This window comes from Dermacentor andersoni, chromosome 7 (genome assembly GCF_023375885.2).
Source record: "Dermacentor andersoni chromosome 7, qqDerAnde1_hic_scaffold, whole genome shotgun sequence".
NCBI lineage: Eukaryota > Metazoa > Arthropoda > Arachnida > Ixodida > Ixodidae > Dermacentor > Dermacentor andersoni.
In genome coordinates this window covers 99,457,829-99,477,532 of record NC_092820.1, presented here as the reverse complement: position 1 = coordinate 99,477,532, position 19,704 = coordinate 99,457,829, and the positions used below count along the sequence as shown (strand labels likewise).

General features: G+C 42.7%; 1 protein-coding gene across 9 annotated transcripts in view; it reads right to left on the bottom strand.

Annotated features, from left to right (window-relative positions):
- The window catches only part of LOC126534061 (uncharacterized), a 40,715-nt gene extending 22,034 nt beyond the window's left edge, over positions 1–18,681 (bottom strand). For 5 of the 9 annotated variants that reach the window (XR_008613170.2, XR_008613171.2, XR_008613169.2 and 2 more), the window contains exons 1-3: positions 18,453–18,681; positions 11,448–11,584; positions 11,318–11,385 (exon numbers count right to left, since the gene is read on the bottom strand). Coding sequence is in view for 1 of the 9 variants with exons in the window: in XM_055072613.2 (XP_054928588.1) it covers positions 11,448–11,584; positions 18,453–18,566 (251 nt within the window). In the remaining 8 variants the exon portion in view is untranslated. The remainder of the gene's footprint in view (positions 1–11,317; positions 11,386–11,447; positions 11,585–18,452) is intronic. The other 4 variants (XR_011895488.1, XR_008613172.2, XR_011895490.1 and 1 more) reach the window with 1 other exon arrangement.
- Between the last annotated feature and the right edge of the window lie 1,023 nt (positions 18,682–19,704).

Here is a 19,704-nt window from a genome sequence, read left to right as displayed (position 1 = left end):
CGGCCGCGTTCGAGCGTCAACAATCTGAGGGGCCATTGTGGTCGGTTGAATGCTGCCTCGGTGGCACAGAGGTTAGTGCATCGCATGCCTAATGCAAAGGCTGTAGGTTCGTTCTCCCCCCATGCCTGGTTGTTTTTTTTGACCATTTTCATTTCCCTTTATCATTTCTACATTTAAATACAAAATTACAAATAAGTTTCCACGTGCCTTCCCTGGCATCTTCCAGCTGTGATTCAGAAAAATTTTGACCCTCAGTATCCTTTCTTCTCGTTTGGAAGAACAGGAGCTTCATTTTAAAAATAATGAATTCACCTTGTACAGCATCTCAATGTGGTCTCAAATCTTATCACAGCATGTGTATTACTAAGTGAAGTTTTTCTTAAGATGATGATATAGCATGGGACCTAATTAGTAGCCTTTGTGTACAGATATATGAATAGTCTAATAAATAGGAGGATTTTAAGAAGCACTTCTAACATTGTCTGATCATGTGTTTAAAAAAGCTAATCTAGCATGATTTCAGGCATAACTGTTGCCCCTGAAGAATATTTGGATCATCTGCATTGGCATTGTTTTTAGAGAGCACCACTACTGCTTTGATTGAAGTAGCCTCGTGGAACATGAAGCATCGCTTCTTGCTGAATCAAGGAAATATTATCTGCATATCTGAGGTGCATGTGTCATATGCTCGAATGCTGTTTAAAGGCTGCTAATAAGAAAATTACTTCACTTGCCTTCCAGAGATTGCTTCAGTAGTCTATGCTACTCGATCATAAATAACTTACCAGAGTGAACATTCATCACAGTTGGCTTTGCAATGTTTATGCAAAATACCACAAATGCCTACTAGACATGTGACTGCACTAAAACTTGGAATTAATGACCAGTAATATATATGGGACAGAAAAGCTTAGTTTATAACTCCAGATCAAAATGCCAGGCACTTCGGTTATTTCTGCCAGAGTTTCTTACAGTAATTAGTAGAGGGAACTCTGGCGCTGCAGTCGTACCACCATGGGAATGATGGGAAGCACATGGATTTGTCTGATATTCGTGCTTGTGAATTCAGACGTTCTTGTGGCTTCGTATATTATACGCTATATAAATCTTATTGTCGATTTCAGCGCAGTCTATGCTCTTCGAAGTGCAGAAGACCGCCAACACGCACAATTGCTATTAATTGCAACGATTGAGCTTGTCCAGGTGGCCAAATCGAAAGGCGCCAAGCGTCTCAAGGCACTGGTATGCCCGCGATAAATTCATCAGGGCGTTGCACTCGCTTGTCGTTACATGCCTCCGTGGCTTAATGGTTTCAATATCAGACTTCTGTTCTAGAGTTCCTGTGTTTGAATCCTGTCATCGGACGATTTTAATGCTTATTTATTTATTACACAATATATTGTTGAAAATGACTAGTTTACAAAGTCACAAAGCTATTTGAAGCCAAACAGACGAAGTTTAGGCAAATCCATGTACTTCCCATAATTTCCATGCTGGTGCAGCCGTTCTTGTTTGATCTCTTGTAGACACTAACGTCAGAGTTCCCTCTAGCAATTATTGTATGAAACTCTGATTTCTGCACCTCGCTCGTGCAGAAGCGGCACCACACCTGCTGCGTAAACATGCACTACCTTTCGGCCAAGTGCGGGGAATGCTGTGGACTCGCCCTGTACAAAGCCTGCACTAAGTAAAACAAATCACAACGTGCAGTTGCTGCCACGTTGAACTGGTGTAATGAGTAGTGAAATGCAGCAACTCCTGAACTAGTTCAGAAAGTGCAGGTTAATCAAGTAGAGATTATATAGTAACAGAAGTTGAGTGATTCTGCATTACATTCACGAAATATACTTCATGATACTTTCCCATTTATTTCCTCAGGTATTAAGAATCCCTTTTGCATTGTTGGACGAAACTACAGAATGCCAACATATTTTCTAGCATTCACTGGTAGCAAACATGTGAAATCTTGTTCTAGTTTCTGGATTGCCGCTTTAACCGTTAACCCCCAAGTTAATTCCGGAAGAATGTACCAAATTTTCCAAATTTTTTACGTACTCAATTTTTGGATGTCGTTCTCATTCTAAAAATATATTACTTCATTGGTCTGGTTAGAAATAACACAAAAATAAGAGCTGCTCTTGAGGGCAGCTTTCCTTCAATGCCGACTGTAACTCATCTTTGACACTAAGAGCAGCATAACATCGGGCAGAAAGAGTGTGACTCGTCATTGGCGATATTGGTATTACCTCCAGTCACTAGTACAGCTTGGGATCAAGGGTTAAAGGTTGCGACTTCGTTGCTGCCCAATTTTAATTCTGCAGCTGTTAAACTTGGGTGTAGCGTGTGTATGTACGTGTGCATGCATTAAAATGACTTAACGCTAGAGCAAAGCAACTGTAGCACAGAGAGGCATTAGTCATATTTATATATTTGCTTTGTAAAGATGCGCTAAGTTTATCTTTTGCAGTATAGACTTCGCGCTCTTTGGCCAAAGATGCCCTTGTGCTATTAAAACCTATCAATTAATTAGCTTTTTGCAGTAGCAGGTGCTTATTCCTTTTTCAGGATCGGTGTGTGAGTTTTAATTTCTTTTTCTTGAATGTGCAATTCCCCACTCACAGGACTGCATGTCATCTGAGATGTTCCTTTTTCAATCAAGAATGTTGAGGTTTTGTTTGTGAAACTCGATTTCTTGCCTCAAACGAGCTTGTACAAACTGACCAAGCTGATAATTCTACCTGCTTATATATGAAATATGTTGCGGTTATGAATCCTCATAATAAATGACACATAGTATAAAAATTTTATCTATTAAAACAATTTAATGAAATTTTTCATGTTTTTCGTGTTCGTGTTCACTTCTCCACTCTCGTGTCCTGTCTGCATGCCTCACCTCCTTTTTAGCACATTAAATACCGTATAAACTTAACCATGCTTTTTTACCACAATGCAGGGGGAAAAGGTTCCGGTAACACCATGCATTCAGTATGGTGGCCCAGACGTGTATGCAAGCAACCTCCTTCATCTGGACCAAGAACTACTCTGCAGTGTCTCGCAGACTTCCATGCGAAGCTCTCAACGTTCTCGTCTCAGTGGAATGGCTGCTCATCTAGCTGCGTGTCCATCACCAAGACGGCCAGTTGTAAAGCTCCTGTACCCGTTTAAGATAGCTTAATGATTTTTTATTTAGTTTTCACGGTTGGCCGTCGAATCTTAACAATTTTGATGTTTCTAACATTTTTACCTGGCACAAAGTGGTGCAATAACTTTAAACCAGTGTAATGTATCTAAGTGACGCTCACTCTAATGCCTATCTGGTTTTGTTAGTGTTTAAGAAATTTGAATGTCTGATGAGGTAACAGCATTTGAATTTGTCATCGTGGCTCGTTTCAATGAGCTGCTAGGAAATAAGACGCAAAACTTATCACACGCCAGTTGTAGCATTTTTGTTTCCATGACTACAGTATACACGTTTCAAAAAATTTAAAGTGGGGAAGAAAGCCTCAAGAACAGAATCATCCTAGGATTGTCATGTCCTTACAACTGCAATGACTAATGCCTCATACATCTTGGGAGCACATTGGTCGCAATGCCTACAGGTATACTTGATAAGAGAATAGCTTGCACCCAGATTTGCCACACAGTTGATGGCTGATGGCTTTTGTTTGTCGACTTCATGTTACTACTATGTATTCAATATTCATTTAGATGTAAAGGACACTACAGGCACTGAAGTACCAAATGGCACTTGCATTTCAGGGGACAAAGTGCCCAGCATGCCTGTCACAGAACGTGTTCTAGGGGCTACCTTGCCTCTATAGGTAAATAGACACCAGATGCTCTGTGTACAGTGTAATCGGTCTACTTGTCTGGAGTGCTTGAAAGATGTGCTACGGGCTGTACTGGCACTGTCTGAAGATAATGCATGGTTCTAGAAAGCCTGCAGCTGAGCATCTGCCACCATACTGAAGGAACTGTCCTAATTTATGTTGTTGATGTTGAAATTTAGGAGCTGCAATGAATAGTTGTAAATGTGGCAGTGTTGCCAAACTAAAGCACAAATTACACACCTCGACTCACACAATGCACTCTGAAAGTTTTGCTACGTGGTATCTGTGTTTGCTGCGTGACCTTATGGCACCTTTACGAGCAATCGCAGGTGATTGCAGCTGCTGAAGCTTTATCAACTGGCAAGTTGAAAAAAGAATGCTGTGCCACCAGTGTGGCTGCACATTCTAAGATGCAAGCTATCATGAACCAAGTGTCCGGCAGACAGTACCTGTGCAGCCAAAACATGGTGTTTGAGCCCTATAGGCAACTAGGGTTCACAACTGCCCACAAGTGTGCTGTCACAACAGAAAGTTGAGAACAAGCAGCATTTTTACCGGTTTTCAAAACATCAGTGCAAGTCATTCTTTCACCAAGGCTGGTAATCATGCGTATGTAATGAGAACAGGGCGTTTGTTACACACAAGGGGTCATGTGTCAAGTTTAATTACATCAGTAATCTATGAGATGGAATTATAAAAAAGTATACCTTTTGTTCCTCAGTGGTCTCTTGGAGAGATGACCATTTTCGGCAGTTTAGTTTTGACTTTTTATGTCTAGATTTGGTGTGCATATTGCAACCATAGCTAACAGTCAGTGCTCTGTCCTGCCCAGTTTTTATGTTGTCTTTGTGATATTTGCAATATTTTGCAGTTCAGCTGCACAATATTGTCTATACTTATATATTGTCTATGCAAGTATATGTCTTTACTATTACTAGTTTTCATGTTCAACTTTTGTGCAGTGCTCATTAGTTATTACTTTACTAGCCATGTTTTGTTCATATATGCTCTTGGATTGTTGCGCGAAGTGACACGGACACAGTCTGCAAGCAGACAGGACGAGCGCTAACTCTCAACTAACTATATATATATATATATATATATATATATATATATATATATATTGGGTGTCGCTAGTCTACGATAAAGTGCGTATAAATGGTGAACTTTTTGCTTGGGATAGTGACCACGAAGATTTAATTGCAGTCCAAAAAAACGAAGAAAAGGATGTCTTACAAAAGAGAGTCACTCGAAGTCGACAGAAGTAACCCTGTTGAATGTGAACGCACGAAGTCTTGCAAATAAAATAGACCAATTCGAAGCTCTGGTTTTAGAAATTAAACCTGACAATATTGCTGTCACAGAAACATGGCTTCACTCGGATATCTTAGACCACGAAGTCTTGCCACCAGGATATGTGATTGTGCGCAGAGATAGGGGCACTAGAGGCGGGGGTGTCGCACTTTTCTTTAAGAAAGAACTACGATACACCGTTTTACGAGATAAGCCTGAAATTGAGGCGGTGTGGTGCAAAGTACAGCTGCAGAAAGGCTGCATATTTGTAGGCGCTATCTACAGACCACCTAACGCTGAGGCAAGTTATCTGGAACATCTTCTGGATTATATGCATGATCACATGACGAACGGCAAAATAATCATGGCTGGTGATTTTAACTTGCCTGAAGTGGAATGGTCGTCAAAAAAAGTGCGAGGTGCTGCGAATGACGCCATATTGGATATATTGTTCAACTTTAACCTCAAACAACTCGTACGCGTCCCCACACGTATCCAGGGCAAATCAAGCTCTATTCTAGACGTTGTTCTTGTTAGTGACCATTTCCTTAACGACCAGACATCCACCGAAATCTTAGACGGCATATCCGATCATAAATTAGTCCTATGCACACTGCCTCTACCTGGTCTTGTACGACACCACGGCCCTATAAAGCACGTTCTTGCATTCAACAGAGCAGACAACGATGCAATAATCACATATCTAACTCACGAATTCCTTGACTTTTCAGATCTTTGCTCGGACAAAAACTCGTCGATAGATCATGTATGGTTGCAATTCAAAGCACACGTCATGCATTGTATTGAAAACTTTGTCCCACTAAAGCGCAAACTTACAAGAAAATATAATCCATGGATCACCCGAGAAATAATTCATGTTAAACGTAAAATTAGTAGGCTGAGGAAAGGTAGGAGGTCTGGTTTAGCCGCTAATATCACCGCTCAGATTTCCGTGCTATCTAAAACATTGAAAAGCAAGATACGCGTTTCTAAAATGCATTACTATGGTAACACTCTATCCAAGTTCATGAAAACATCACCAGCAAAATTTTGGCGTTACGTAAATGGCAAACATAACGATAGAAAGGCTTCTCCTTCAATAGAAACAAAAGATAAGGCGGATCAGTTCAATCACTACTTCCAGTCGATTTTTACAATCGATAATGGACTAGTGCAACACTCCCAGATTACCCCATCTACCAAAAATAAATTACTAGAAACCCCAGAAATAACCGACAGCGGTATACTGTGTCTGCTATTAAAGCTTGATGACAGAAAGAGCTGTGGCCCAGAGGGGATACCGAACGCTTTTCTCAAACAGTATGCAGAACCAGTTAGTAAGTATCTACGCCTAATATTCACAAAATCTATCCAGGATTCACAGATTCCTTCTGAATGGAAAGTCGCAAAAATAATCCCAGTGCATAAATCCGGCGACAAAACGATCCCATCAAACTACAGGCCCATTTCCTTGACGTGTACCAGCTGTAAAATACTCGAGCATATTATCCTTAAGTTCATCACAAAATTTGTCGAAGACAATGATCTGCTACACCCCAACCAGCACGGATTCCGGAGAGGCCTATCGACCGTTACTCAACTCGTCGAAATAATGCACGACTTGGCCCAAGGCATTAACGAACACTCCCAAATAGACATAATTTTTATGGATTTCTCAAAGGCGTTTGACCGGGTTTCCCATGAAAAGCTAGTTATCCAGCTGGTCCGCAAACTTGGGGATGGGCCAATGACTCGATGGATGTCAAGCTATTTGTCAGGGCGTCAACAATTTGTGCAATGCAATGAGCACGTTTCTGACACATTAACTGTCACATCCGGTGTGCCCCAGGGATCTGTCTTGGCACCATTATTATTTTTGCTGTTTATAAATGACCTGGCAACCAACATTAACGCAAATATTAGGCTGTTCGCAGACGACTGCGTACTGTATAAAGAGGTCAAAAGCTACAGTGACCAAAATGAGCTGAACATTGCCCTGAATGAAGTAGTAAGATGGTGCTCTAACTGGCAAATGGTGATTAATACAGACAAAACAGTTGCAATGACAATAACAAAAAAGAAAACAAGCTTAGCATTCTCTTATAGTTTTAATAATGTCGTACTCCGAAATGTAACCCAGTACAAATATCTTGGTGTAATAATAACTTCTGATCTCACCTGGGCAGCTCACACGGAAGCTATAACCGCGAAAGCAATGAAAAAATTGTTTTTCCTTAAGCGGACGCTGCGGCACGCCGACCGTGACACTAAGCTTTTAGCATACACCACACTTGTCCGCCCAATTCTAGAATACGCCAATATAATCTGGTTCCCTTTCACAAGTAGCGGTATCGGCATGCTTGAAAATGTGCAGCGCAAAGCGATTAGATTTATTTCTAACTGCTATCGGCGCCTTGATTCCCCGACCGAATTGCTACGCAGCGCAGGTTTGCCCTCACTCCAAAGTCGTGCTAAAATCCACCGCCTGAAGTTCTTATATATGCTACTGCACAACTATTTTAAGATAGACCACACAATTTACGCTGAAACTAAACAAACAAGGCAACTACGTCACACACATGATCTCACACTACAAGAATATGCGTGCAACAACAATACATTCTATTATTCTTTTCTCCCTAGATCCATTCGGGAATGGAATACCATTGACCGACTTATAGTCGAACAACAAAGAATTGAAGATTTCCTTGAGATGTTACAAAACTCGCTTAATACGTACTCATCAACCTGATGTCATTTATTTTTACTCTCAATATGATAAGTTGTTTTTTCTATTAGCATGTTTGTCAATACTCGTATTCACAATTACTGTTGTATGTATATTTATCCTTCTTATCTGTGCTTGTTTAGCATACCTACGATGACAATTACTATTATTACTGTTTCTTTCTGTACCCCACTCCTGTAATAACCCTGTCAAAGGGTTGACAGTATGTTGAAATAAATATATATATATATATATATAGGCGGTGGCAAAAAACCGCAGCATAAGAACATGACAAGGTATGAAGACAGCAGTTAAACTTATCAGGATGTAGGGAAGTCAAAAAAGGAAACAACAAAAGGACACTACTTCAGATTAACACACGTATTGTGAAGATACTGAAATTCGCATTCTAACAGACAAAGATGCATGGCTAACGCAAGAACCGCGATATCTGTTCTTGATGTAGATCTGAGAATTTGTAAACTTCGTGCTTCTGTTCTTTTTTTGGATTTTTTGGAAACTTTCGCATTTTTGAAAATTCTTGTAACAAAATTCAGAACCGCAATCGAAATTCCGCTTTCAACCGTCCCTAGAATGTAACTTTCTCTCTAAAAAGCAATAGCTTTCACTAAAAAACGGTCCAGGGGTTATTTCAAGAAAAACATTTTTGCGTTTTACATGTGTTTGAATAGGCGGCGTCGGAGTTGGGCCCGAGCTAAAGCTTCCTCTTCATGGTTACTTTCCCCACTATCGCGTCCGCGTGCAGAAAAAAAAATCCTGAAGATGGTACAATGCCACGCTGACCCGCTGCGGAGATGACGCAGGCGTTAAGCACTCCCAAACGTGGGCCGGCCCCAAAGATGGTTCAATACCGGGCCGACCCGGGGCGCAGGGGCAGTTCGCCATTAAGGGGCCCACATATACAGCTTCGTTGTTCATCCTTCATGGAGTGGAAGGGCACTGAGTTGTTGTTGTTGTTGTTAAGCATGGACTGGACATCAAATTTCACATGGCTTACGGGCCAAAGATTAGCATATATAATCGCTACACAAAACTGTTTTTATCTCCCAAGTGCCGTCCGCAATAAAAAAGAACAGTGCCAATTACTCCGCTTTCTGTTACGCGAGGAAGACAAACACGAATGGCATGTTGCAATGCAGCTTTTTTTTTCATTATCTATGAGAGTGCTTCCCGTAAATATGAGTACAGGGCGCCAGATGGGCCCGGTATGTTTTATTTGTTTGAAGCAGCAAGCAGGAAGCTTACATGTGTTTTTTTCGGGCTGCGCTTCGCAAGACCTACTGATGAAAAACTATATGCGCAAAAAATACGCACGAGAGATACACACTGCTTGAAGAACAAGAAAACATTTGATCTCCAAAGAGAACCGTACAATAACATAGTAGAATGAAGGCCGGCACTGCGGTCGCAATGCACGCGCAGCCACCGAGCGGCATTCAAAATCAATAAAATGAAATAAAGAAGAGAAAGGAAGGCATCTATTCCTTAGGCACAAATACACCTCATATCCAATTATAAACACCATTTGGGCGGTCTAATCGTAAACAGCAGCGCTAAGCAGTACGAACGACCCCGCCGAGCAGAATCGCCAGCAGCTTCCAACGGCGCGACCTTGATGCGGCCCTACCCAGTTCGCTCGTAGCGCCGCCATAGCATTCTTCGTCGTCGTGCGCCTCACCGCTAAGCACGCGCCGCCCCAGCCGCTCGTCCCACTCAACCGTGTTCTAGTGCACTCTACTGTGAATCGCGCCCATGCGTCACTCACGCGACTCCTCTCGCGATCTCCCAATGAGCGAGGTAGTCGCACCATACCTCGATCCCTTTGCAACGTGCTGCACAAGTCACATTGTCCGTGCCAGCCAATATATCGCAGATTGAAAACGCGTGTACAGGTGCGCTCATATATTGTATTAGGGAGTATCGTAAGCGCCGGTGAATATTGTTTCGCTCTTTTTTACTACGAGCTTCTAAACGCCTTGCTACACGAACTGCAGAATATTTGGTTCATATATGAATGCGAAAGCGTGTTATGTACCATTAGGCTGAAAAGCTGACGTCATTAGTGTCTTGTATGACATCAGTCCTAATACATAAGACAGTAAATTGTACATCCTTAATTACTAGTAATTTCAGGCAGCTATGTGAAATAAACCAATTTGAAGTGAAATAAACTATATAAAAGTGAATTAAAGTTTTAACAAGTTAAAGATGACTGAAGGTGGGGTAAAGTTGGGGTGATTAAAGTTGATGGAGTTTGGTTAAGGTCGATTATTCTTTGATACAAATTAGAGAAAGGTGGACTAAAGCTGGCACAAATTAGAACAAGGTGGATTAAGTAATATTAACGTTGACTAAGGTGAATTAAAACTGGTACAAACTAGAGCAAGGTGGAATAAAGTTGGCTAAGGTAGGGCGGCGAAGAGCATTTGACAATATATGACGTCGTGTATCATAGTCGCAGCAAACTAGAGAAGTCACGCTTTCGTATTGAAATCACGCAAGGACATTTAAGTGACCATCAATTTTTCACAGCAGCCCCTACGACAGATGGGCCACGTTTTCTTACTATGGTCAAACAGTGGTGTAGGGCCCCTCCAAGAAACAAGCTAACTCCACTAATACCTACTTAGTTAAACCTAAACGCATTAAATAATAACTAACCACAGATAGCAACAAAATCAACTGAACTAATTAACTAATAGCTAATTTAACTAAGTAACGAACTAAAGGACATAACGCTAAGCCAGTAACCAACTACAACCATTAATAAGAAACTAAAATAGGTAATCTAACAAAACTAATGACTAATCAGATTAGGCAACATAGGTAAGCAACTAATTAGCTAAGTTAGCGCACTAATTATAAAAAAATTAGGTTATTAGAAACTAAATAATTAGATTAACTAATGACGAGCCTACATCTAATATCTACAGGAACATAAGAGCTAACTTACCCAATTAAAATAACTAAGCAAACATAAGTAACTTACCAACTAAAATAACCTAACTGTCTGAACGTTCTATGGAAATATAGCAAACTTAGCTGAATACAGGATACAGAGAGCTTACCCAAACTTTTGGTACGAAGAATGCTACTTGGGGCGAGGGGGGGTGGTATGTCAATTACAAAGCACTGCTGTGTACAGTTTAAGGACAAACGCACCACACGCTAAATTATTTTGCCAAAACCCCCTGTTGTATGCTAACTCTACAAACATGCTGTTATAAATGTGGGAGAGGCACCTTTCCTGGTAAAATTTTTTTATCATTGAGTAGCCCAGCCATCTTTCGTAGCAAATATTCATCTAGCTACACCAGCGCCTGTGGTACTACCTTCTCTGAACGTTCGAGGATGTTTCGTGACCAGAAAGAAAGTATAGAAGGACCCCGGTTGTGGAAACAAGTTTTCATGACTATTATAAAATATTAAAATAAAGTTTCCATACCTACACGGCCGACCCTCACCAAAGCCCTGTTAGTTAAATCAAATCGTCCCTGCATTGCAATATTTTCCCTGTAAGTAAAAAAAGTGCGTATTTGCAAAGAGAAGCACAAATAAAAATACAGAAACCTTACCTATGTCCATGGTAGTCGAATGATCTATTGAATTCCATAAACGCTGTGCCGATATATCGCACAACATCCACCTTGCAGGTTTTGCCTGTGCGTTCCGTAGTGTTGTAGGTCCATATTGGTTGCATTCGTGAAACAAACTGAAAGAGAAACGTTGAAGCTTATTACCATTGCGTTGGCATTTTATGGCCTGTAAGCCTAGTGACTACTTTTCAGCCACCAGAGCATTTGTGAAATAATAAGCACAGAGGGTTATAATAATAAGCACAGAGGGCTATACGAAAGAATTATGCGCTGTTAGTATTACTAGAGTTGATTGGAGAAACCTTGAAATTTGTACGCCACAGAGGCACAGAATGGTATCCCTTAATCCTTCGAATGTTCCTGGCGTATTACAAAGGCGAAATAGCAGCAGATTACTTAGTAAAAACAACTTGGTGTCGCTTTTTGCTGGTGCTGCCTAGGAATCGGTATGCTCATTGGACATCATATTATTGTATTTCGCGTGCTCAACGGTAACCCTACTTTCTGTCAATCACACGCAATAAGACTTCTCCGATGAAGCGGGTATATCAGATTCCGTGATGAGCAGGGGAACGTGAAGGTCAAGCCAGCTTGTCACCTTGCGTGAAGTCGAAAACAGAAATAGTTATGAGGACAGCTTTTGTGAGAGTTTGGCACTCACTAGGGGACAGAGACTTGCTGATAATTTTGTTTACTGCGACAGCAATTATAGGGGCACACCAGGTGCATTTTTCCTGTCGCCTTCGTCGTGATATTCCATATAAAGTCCCAGGGGGACAATACCGTCACCGTGCGCCGTATGCTATATGTGCGAGCTAACTACGCGAGGGGAGCCGATGAGCGCGGCTCGGTTTGACGCATGTTCGGATAGAAGAATGGATGGATGGATTCTATGAGCGTCCCCTTCGAACGAGGCGGTAGGTTGCGCCACGAAGCTCTTGATATAGCTCAATGTGTTACCCATGCTAAAAATAAAAAGTAATAAAGAAATGCGCGATGAATTTTCATAACCAAACTTTCTTAACCCCTATTGTGAACTTTGCTTTATAGACCTCCGTTGTTTGTCGTTTCCCTACTCTTCCCCAATAATCGTCCAATCGCCTTTTACTAATCACTACTGCGGGCCTGCTTATTTTCCCCCTGCTCTCGCTGAAACGAAGGGCTTCAAGGAGGCCAGAGGTGCCTAAGCCGACCGCTGGGCAGACACCTTCACATTCTAATAAAACATTGCTCTATCATTATGCTTGCTTTGCTGCAGCAAACACAGGCTCTTATATTTCACTTTATACCAGCGCATTCTAAATTAAAAAACTTATGGGGTTTTATGTGCCAAAACCACTTTCTGATTATGAGGCGCGCCGTAGTGGAGGACTCCGGAAGTTTCAACCACCTGGGCTTCTTTAACGTGCACCTAAATCTAAGTACACGGCTGTTTTCGCATTTCGCCCCCATCGAAATGCGGCCGCCGTGGCCGGGATTCGATCCCCCGACCTCGTGCTCAGCAGCCGAACGCCATAGCCACTGAGCAACCACGGCGGGTAACTGCGCGTTCTAAGGCACCCCAATCTCGCTTCGAAAAGTAATGAGCTTCCTTGGAGTTAGCATAAATTATTTCTGTCCGTCTCGACAGGCCGCCATTGGAATCTTAACCTGGCAACGTTTAACGCTAGAACGTTATCTGGTGAGGCGAGTCTAGCAGTGCTATTGGAGTAATTAGAGAGCAGTAAATGGGATATAATAGGGCTCAGTGAAGTTAGCAGGACAAAAGAAGCATATACAGTGCTCAAAAGCGGGCACGTTCTGTGCTACCGGGGCTTAGCGGAGAAACGAGAACTAGCAGTCGGATTCCTGATTAATAAGAATATAGCTGGTAACATTCAGGAATTCTAAAGCATTAAGGAGAGGGTGGCAGGTCTTGTTGTGAAACTTATTAATAGGTACAAATTCAGGTCGTACAGGTCTACGACCCTACATCCAGTTATGATGACCAGGAAATCGAAAGCTCCTATGAAGACGTAGAATCGGCGATGGGTAAAGTCGAAACAAAATGCACTATACTGATGGGCGACTTCAATGCCAAGGTAGGCAAGAAGCAGGCTGGAGACAAGTCAGTGGGGGAATATAACCTATGCACTAGGAATAGCAGGGGAGAGTTATTAGTAGACTTTGCAGAACAGAATAATATGCGGATAATGAATACCTTCTTCCGCAAGCGGGATAGCCGAAAGTGGGCGTGGAGGAGCCCAAATGACGAGACTAGGAATGAAATAGACTTTATACTCTGCGCTAATCCTGGCATCATACAAAATGTGGACGTACTCGGCAAGGTGCGCTGCAATGACAATAGGATGGTAAGAACTCGAATTAGCCTAGACTTGAGGAGGGAACGGAAGAAACTGGTACATAAGAAGCCGACCAGTGAGTTAGCGGTAAGAGGGAAAATAAAGGAATTCCTGATCAAGCTACAGAACAGGTATTCGGCTTTAACTCAGGAAGAGGACCTCAGTGTTGAAACGATGAACGACAATATTATGGGCATCATAAAGAAGTGTGCAGTAGAAATCGGTGGTCTCTGCATTAGACAGGATACCAGTAAGCTATCGCAGGAGAGTAAATATCTGATCAAGAAACGCCACTGTATGAAAGCTTCTAACCCTACAGCTAGAATAGAACTGGGAGAACTTTCCAAGTCAATCAACAAGCATAAGACAGCTGACACAAAGAAGTATAATACGGATAGAATTGAACATGCTCTCAGGAACGGAGGAAGCCTAAAAGCCGTGAAGAAGAAACTAGGAATAGGCAAGAATCGGATGTATGCGGTAAGAGACAAAACCGGCAATATCAATTCTAATATGGATGAGATAGTTCAAGTCGCTGAGGGGTTCTATAGAGATATATACAGTACCAGTGGTACCCATAACGATAATGGAAGCAAGAATTATCTTGATGAATTTGAAATCCCACAAGTAACGCCGGAAGAAGTCAAGAAAGCCTTGGGAGCTATGCAAAGGGAGAAGGCAGCTGGGGAGGAGCAGGTAACAGCAGATTTGTTGAAGGATCGTGGGCGAATTGTTCTAGAAAAACTGGCCAGCCTGTATAGGCAATGCCTCATGACCTCGAGCGTATCGGAATCTTGGAAGAACGCTAACATAATCCTAATCCATAAGAAAGGGGACGCCAAAGACTTGAAAAACTATAGACCGATTAGCTTACTGTCGGTTGCCTACAAAGTATTTACTGTGGTAATCGCATATAGGACCAGGAACACCTTAGACTTCTGTCAACCAAAGGAACAGGCAGGATTACTCAATAATAGACCATATTCACACTATCAATCAGGTGATAGAGAAACGTGCGGCATATAACCAACCCTTATATATAGCTTTCATTGATTACTAGGAGCGTTTGATTCAGTCGAAACCTCAGCAGTAATGGTGGCATTACGGAATCACGGTGTAGACGAGCCGTAGTAAAAATACTGAAAGATATCTATAGCGGCTCCACAGTCACCGTAGTCCTCCATAAAGAAAGCAACAAAATCCAAATAAAGAAAGGCGTCAGGCAGGCAGAGACAATCTCTCCAGTGCTATTTACAGCCTGTTTACAGGAGGTATTCAGAGACCTCGATTGGGAAGAATTGGGGATAAGCGTTAATGAAGAATACCTTAGTAACTTGCGATTCGCTGATGATATTGCCTTGCTTAGTAACTCAGGGTACCAACTGCAATGCATGCTCACTGACCTGGAGAGGCAAAGCCGAAGGGTGGGTCTAAAAATTAATCTGGAGGAAACTAATGTTTAACAGTCTCGGAAGGGAACAGCAGTTTACAATAGGTAGTGAGGCACTGGAAGTGGTAAGGGAATACATATTTATCCGCAGGTAGTGACTGCGGATCCGGATCATGCGACTAAAATAATAAGAAGAATAAGAATGGGCTAGGGTGTTTCTGGCAGGCTTTCTCAGATCATGAACAACAGGTTGCCGTTATCTCTCAAGAGAAAAGTGTATAACAGCTGTGTCTTACCAGTACTCACCTATGGTGCAGAAACCTAGAGGCTTGCGAAAGGGGTTCTACTTAAACTGAGGACGACGCAACGAGCTATGGAAGGACGAATGATGGATTTAACGCAAAGGGTGGAGGATAAGAATAGAGCAGATCGAGTGAGGGAGTAAAGGCGAGTTAGTGAGATCTTAGTTGAAATAAAGAAAAAGAAATGGGCAGGACATGTCATGAGGAGGCAAGATAACCGATTTTCATTAAGGGTTACGGATTCGATTCCAAGAGAGGAGAAGTGTAGTTGGGGCGGCAGAAAGTTAGGCTGGCGGATGAGATTAAGAAGTTTGCAGGGACAACATGGCCACAATTAATACATGACCGGGGTAGTTGGAGATGTATGGGAGAGGCCTTTGCTCTGCAGTGCGAGTAACCAGGATGATGATGATGATCATGATGAAATCATTTCTTTTCTGATGTCATTTTTTTCTCTTAATTATTTACTCATAGCAGGTTTCTTTTCCGTTGTCGCCACCCATGGCATTACCTCAGCCTTTCTGACTTGGCGCTTGACTTTTTTTGTTGCCATGTTACTCACCGTGGAGGTCATATAAAAGGTCGCATTGCTGGTAAGCTTCCTAGTTATTTTCCTTGATTGTGAATCAATGTTTTCCTGTACAATACCTGAACACTAAACCAGTCCGTTTAATTTGTTCCATATTCTTCAGTCGTTTTTTTATAATCAACTTTACTGTGAGCTTCCCTTACTTCAAAACTTGTCCAGCCCTCATCACCCTGCACAGCTTAATTTGCAGTCTTCCCGTGAGCACCAAGCGCGAGGCGTCCCACTGACCTTTGATTTCCATTGAGTCCTTTGTACGCCTGATTTCAAGCAAATAATCGCAGCTTCAAACCTATATAGCTTTCCAGATACGCCGGAGCACCTAATTCTTATTGTACACCCGTAGCGCTCTGTGTTTCATTATGGCCGCATTTCTCTTAACCTTTACTGTTATCGTATTTCCTTGTGTTTCCACATATCTATTGCCTTCGTTTATTCATATACGAAGGTATTGTTGCTGTTACATTCGTCTGGAGGAATGTCGATGAAGAAGCTTTTTATCTGGCACGCGCATTCGACCATGTGGTTCAGTTCTTGCTCGCCTTGTAAATATATTGTAAATACGTTTCCCTGTTGCGTCTGACTCCAGGTAACGTCGTAGTGGAAGTGCCGGTGGTCTGACGCAAGACGGAGCTCCGCAGCGATCGCGAAATCGCCAGTCACGTTGTGTTTTCCGGTGGTGAAACAGCGTCAGCGGAGGTCGCCATGCCAGCCACCATTCTGGCTTCACCCAGTGATCCTGGAATGCTTTCCGGCGTTGACGGCGACGATGTCGACGAGTGGACTCAACTCTGAGTGCGCAGGCGCAAATTACAGGTGAGACCCAACCTTGATGCTGGCGAACGTAAAGTTTTATCTAAACGAAACTGCGAAGGCCTGGTTTGATAAGAACGAAGAGGAGCTCAAAAGCTGGAGCGTATGTAAGGCGAAACTTCGCCAGTTGTTTGGTCAACTTACAGGCTGCCAGCGTGTAGAAAACCTGCCTCGCATGTGCAGATGTCTACTGAACCGTACCTGACGCACAATAACGATGTGCTGGCCTTGTGTCAAAAAGTGCCGCCAAAATGACTGAAACCGATGAGGTCGTGCACGTACTTCCGGAAAGAACAGCCAACGCGATTATTCCTGCATGCCGACGCTTGGAAGATGCTAAAAGCCGACGGATCACCCACATCTTCACCCACCTTCGGAACATGGCATCGACATCAACCTGTGAGGACGTTCGTATAGCGAGTAAGCCTTCAACGTCAGAGGCAATCACCCGAATCGTTCGACGGGAAAGTCGCAGCCGCATCGCCCCCACATTTCTTGCGAGGGAAGCCCAGTGATCCCCAACCACCATATCGCTTATAGAATATGTTGTTCGTCAAGAAATGGCAAACGTGGGCTTTCAAACCATCTGTTCTGTGAAATGTTCTGACATTTACTCTTCGGCTACCTTCAATCATCTCCAACGCCATTGTCCTAGTGCCAGTTATCGCGATCCGATTGCGTGGAGGACGCCTGACGACAGGCTCATTTGCTTCCGATGTGGACATGTCGGACAAGCTTCATGGCATTGTGGAAGTCATTCGCCGGCGCCTTATGGAAGAAGCTTCTCCAGCTTCCGCTATCCACGCCGACGCCAGCACCAGGTGGCAACCCCAGTTGAATTAGTAATATTTAGGACCGCCGCGTAGTACAGCCGCTCGTCCTCATTACAACGCCGACCTTCTCGTTCATCTTCCCCACAAGTTCTCCGTCTATATACTCCCGGCGTTTTATTTCAGAAAACTGACGGCTACAGTTTGTGCAGGTGACACTGCTATTACGAGCTGCCCTGAAACTACTCTGTTGACGCTCTTTACCTGTCAGAACCTGATCGACGTTGAAGGGGATAGCCTACGCGTTACAGCTTTGATCGACACCGACGCCCATATTTCTCTTATGAGCTCTTACCTCCATCAGGAGATGAAAAAAAATGGTGACCCCAGCCCCTTCACGTACTGTACGTGTAACTGACTGAGGTAGGTCTCCCGTAATACCAAGGGGAAAATGGTGCTCTAGGCTGACACGACGCCACCTACACGGGAGCGCAGCTTTGTGTCTGAGCCTTTACATGAAAAAGAACTTCAGTTTGGCCTAGTTGGTATTTACTGCACATCATAGTGGCCGCAAATAATGACGAGGACAGCGGAAGAGCACACAAGAACAATACCGCCCGTGTAGTTTTTGTGTTCTCTTCCGCTGGCCCCGTCTATATTTGCGGTCAATATGATGTGATTTATGTGAAAGCCCCGCTCAAGACAAAAATCACTGCACCGGCGTCAAGTTTTCGGCAAGAAAACAGACACAAGCACGCACATAAAAATAAAAAAATCTCACCTGCATGATATCCCAGGGAATGCGGTATGTTGGCGAGGAATAGCGTACTTGTGACTTCAGATCTGTGAAAATAATGGAAATGAGAACGGCTGCGAAAATTTTTTCACACGTCATGCTCTAGATCTTTATGCCAGAAGTCCGGCTGTGCTGAAGACAAAGCTTCAGCTGCGACTTTAAATTCGCGGGCGCGAGCTGAATTACAAGCCGTTTCTTGAACAGTCCTCAGCTATTACTGTTGTGGTGCAACTTTCCTCAGTTGCACTTTATTTTATTTTCTGAATGACAGGTCTGAGCTATGTATTGTACAAGAAGAAGAACGGATGAGTGATGCGCTTTTGAAACGCATGATCCACTTGCGTTGTTCTCCACATATCGCACACGTGTTCGTCCATGTTGGCAAGCACAAAGAATTGACAAGCAGTTTATTTTTGTATCAACGTGACGCAATTGACTTCAAGAGAAAAAAAAATATGGTTAGGCCGTCGTTTGAAGACATCATTCCTCTGTAATTATGAACCAGATGCATTTTACGACGTGAGCTTATAAATATTGGCTTCGCGATCACCGATGATTCTGTTGTCCAGGGTTCGCTAAATTCTTGGGATGAAAGCAAGCAACCATAAACCTTTGCTGGAGTGAGAAATGTTTTCATGTGACGCCCTTTTCATATCGTGCTCAGCTTCTGCACGGCTGATAGGTGTGGCCATGGTCACTCTAATTGAGACATCCGAGATAGCGTTGCACAAATGAAGCATTGACTGAGGAGCGCACATAAGAGTTATCAGGAACGAAGGAGCATGCTAGCGAACTCACGAAACCTTTTAAAGGTGGTTTAATAAGGCGAAACATGAAATAGCATGGTTTGTGTTGGAGTGTAAAATAGTTAATTTTCAAAATCCGGTGCTTTCGATAGCCTCTGTGCAAACATAAAATAAGTTCTAAGCACTGGGAGAAGCAACCTTCCAATTGGTATGAGCGGTTGGAAAGTTTCCAAAGCACGTAATGAGCAAGACTTGCCACCGAGAACTCACTACTGCGAGTTCTACAACTAAGGAAAGAGAAACTAATGAAGAGTGGACTAGATAATAAAATCGCCATATTCCCGGACTATAAGGATGTGGTGTCTTAGCAGTGCAGAATGAGAAAATTCAGATGTTTTGGTAGGAGAATTTACCTTACCCTTGACAATACCTGTACCGAAGGAAAAATACACGAGGCTGCCGCATCATTATTAACGTAAAAAATATTCCTT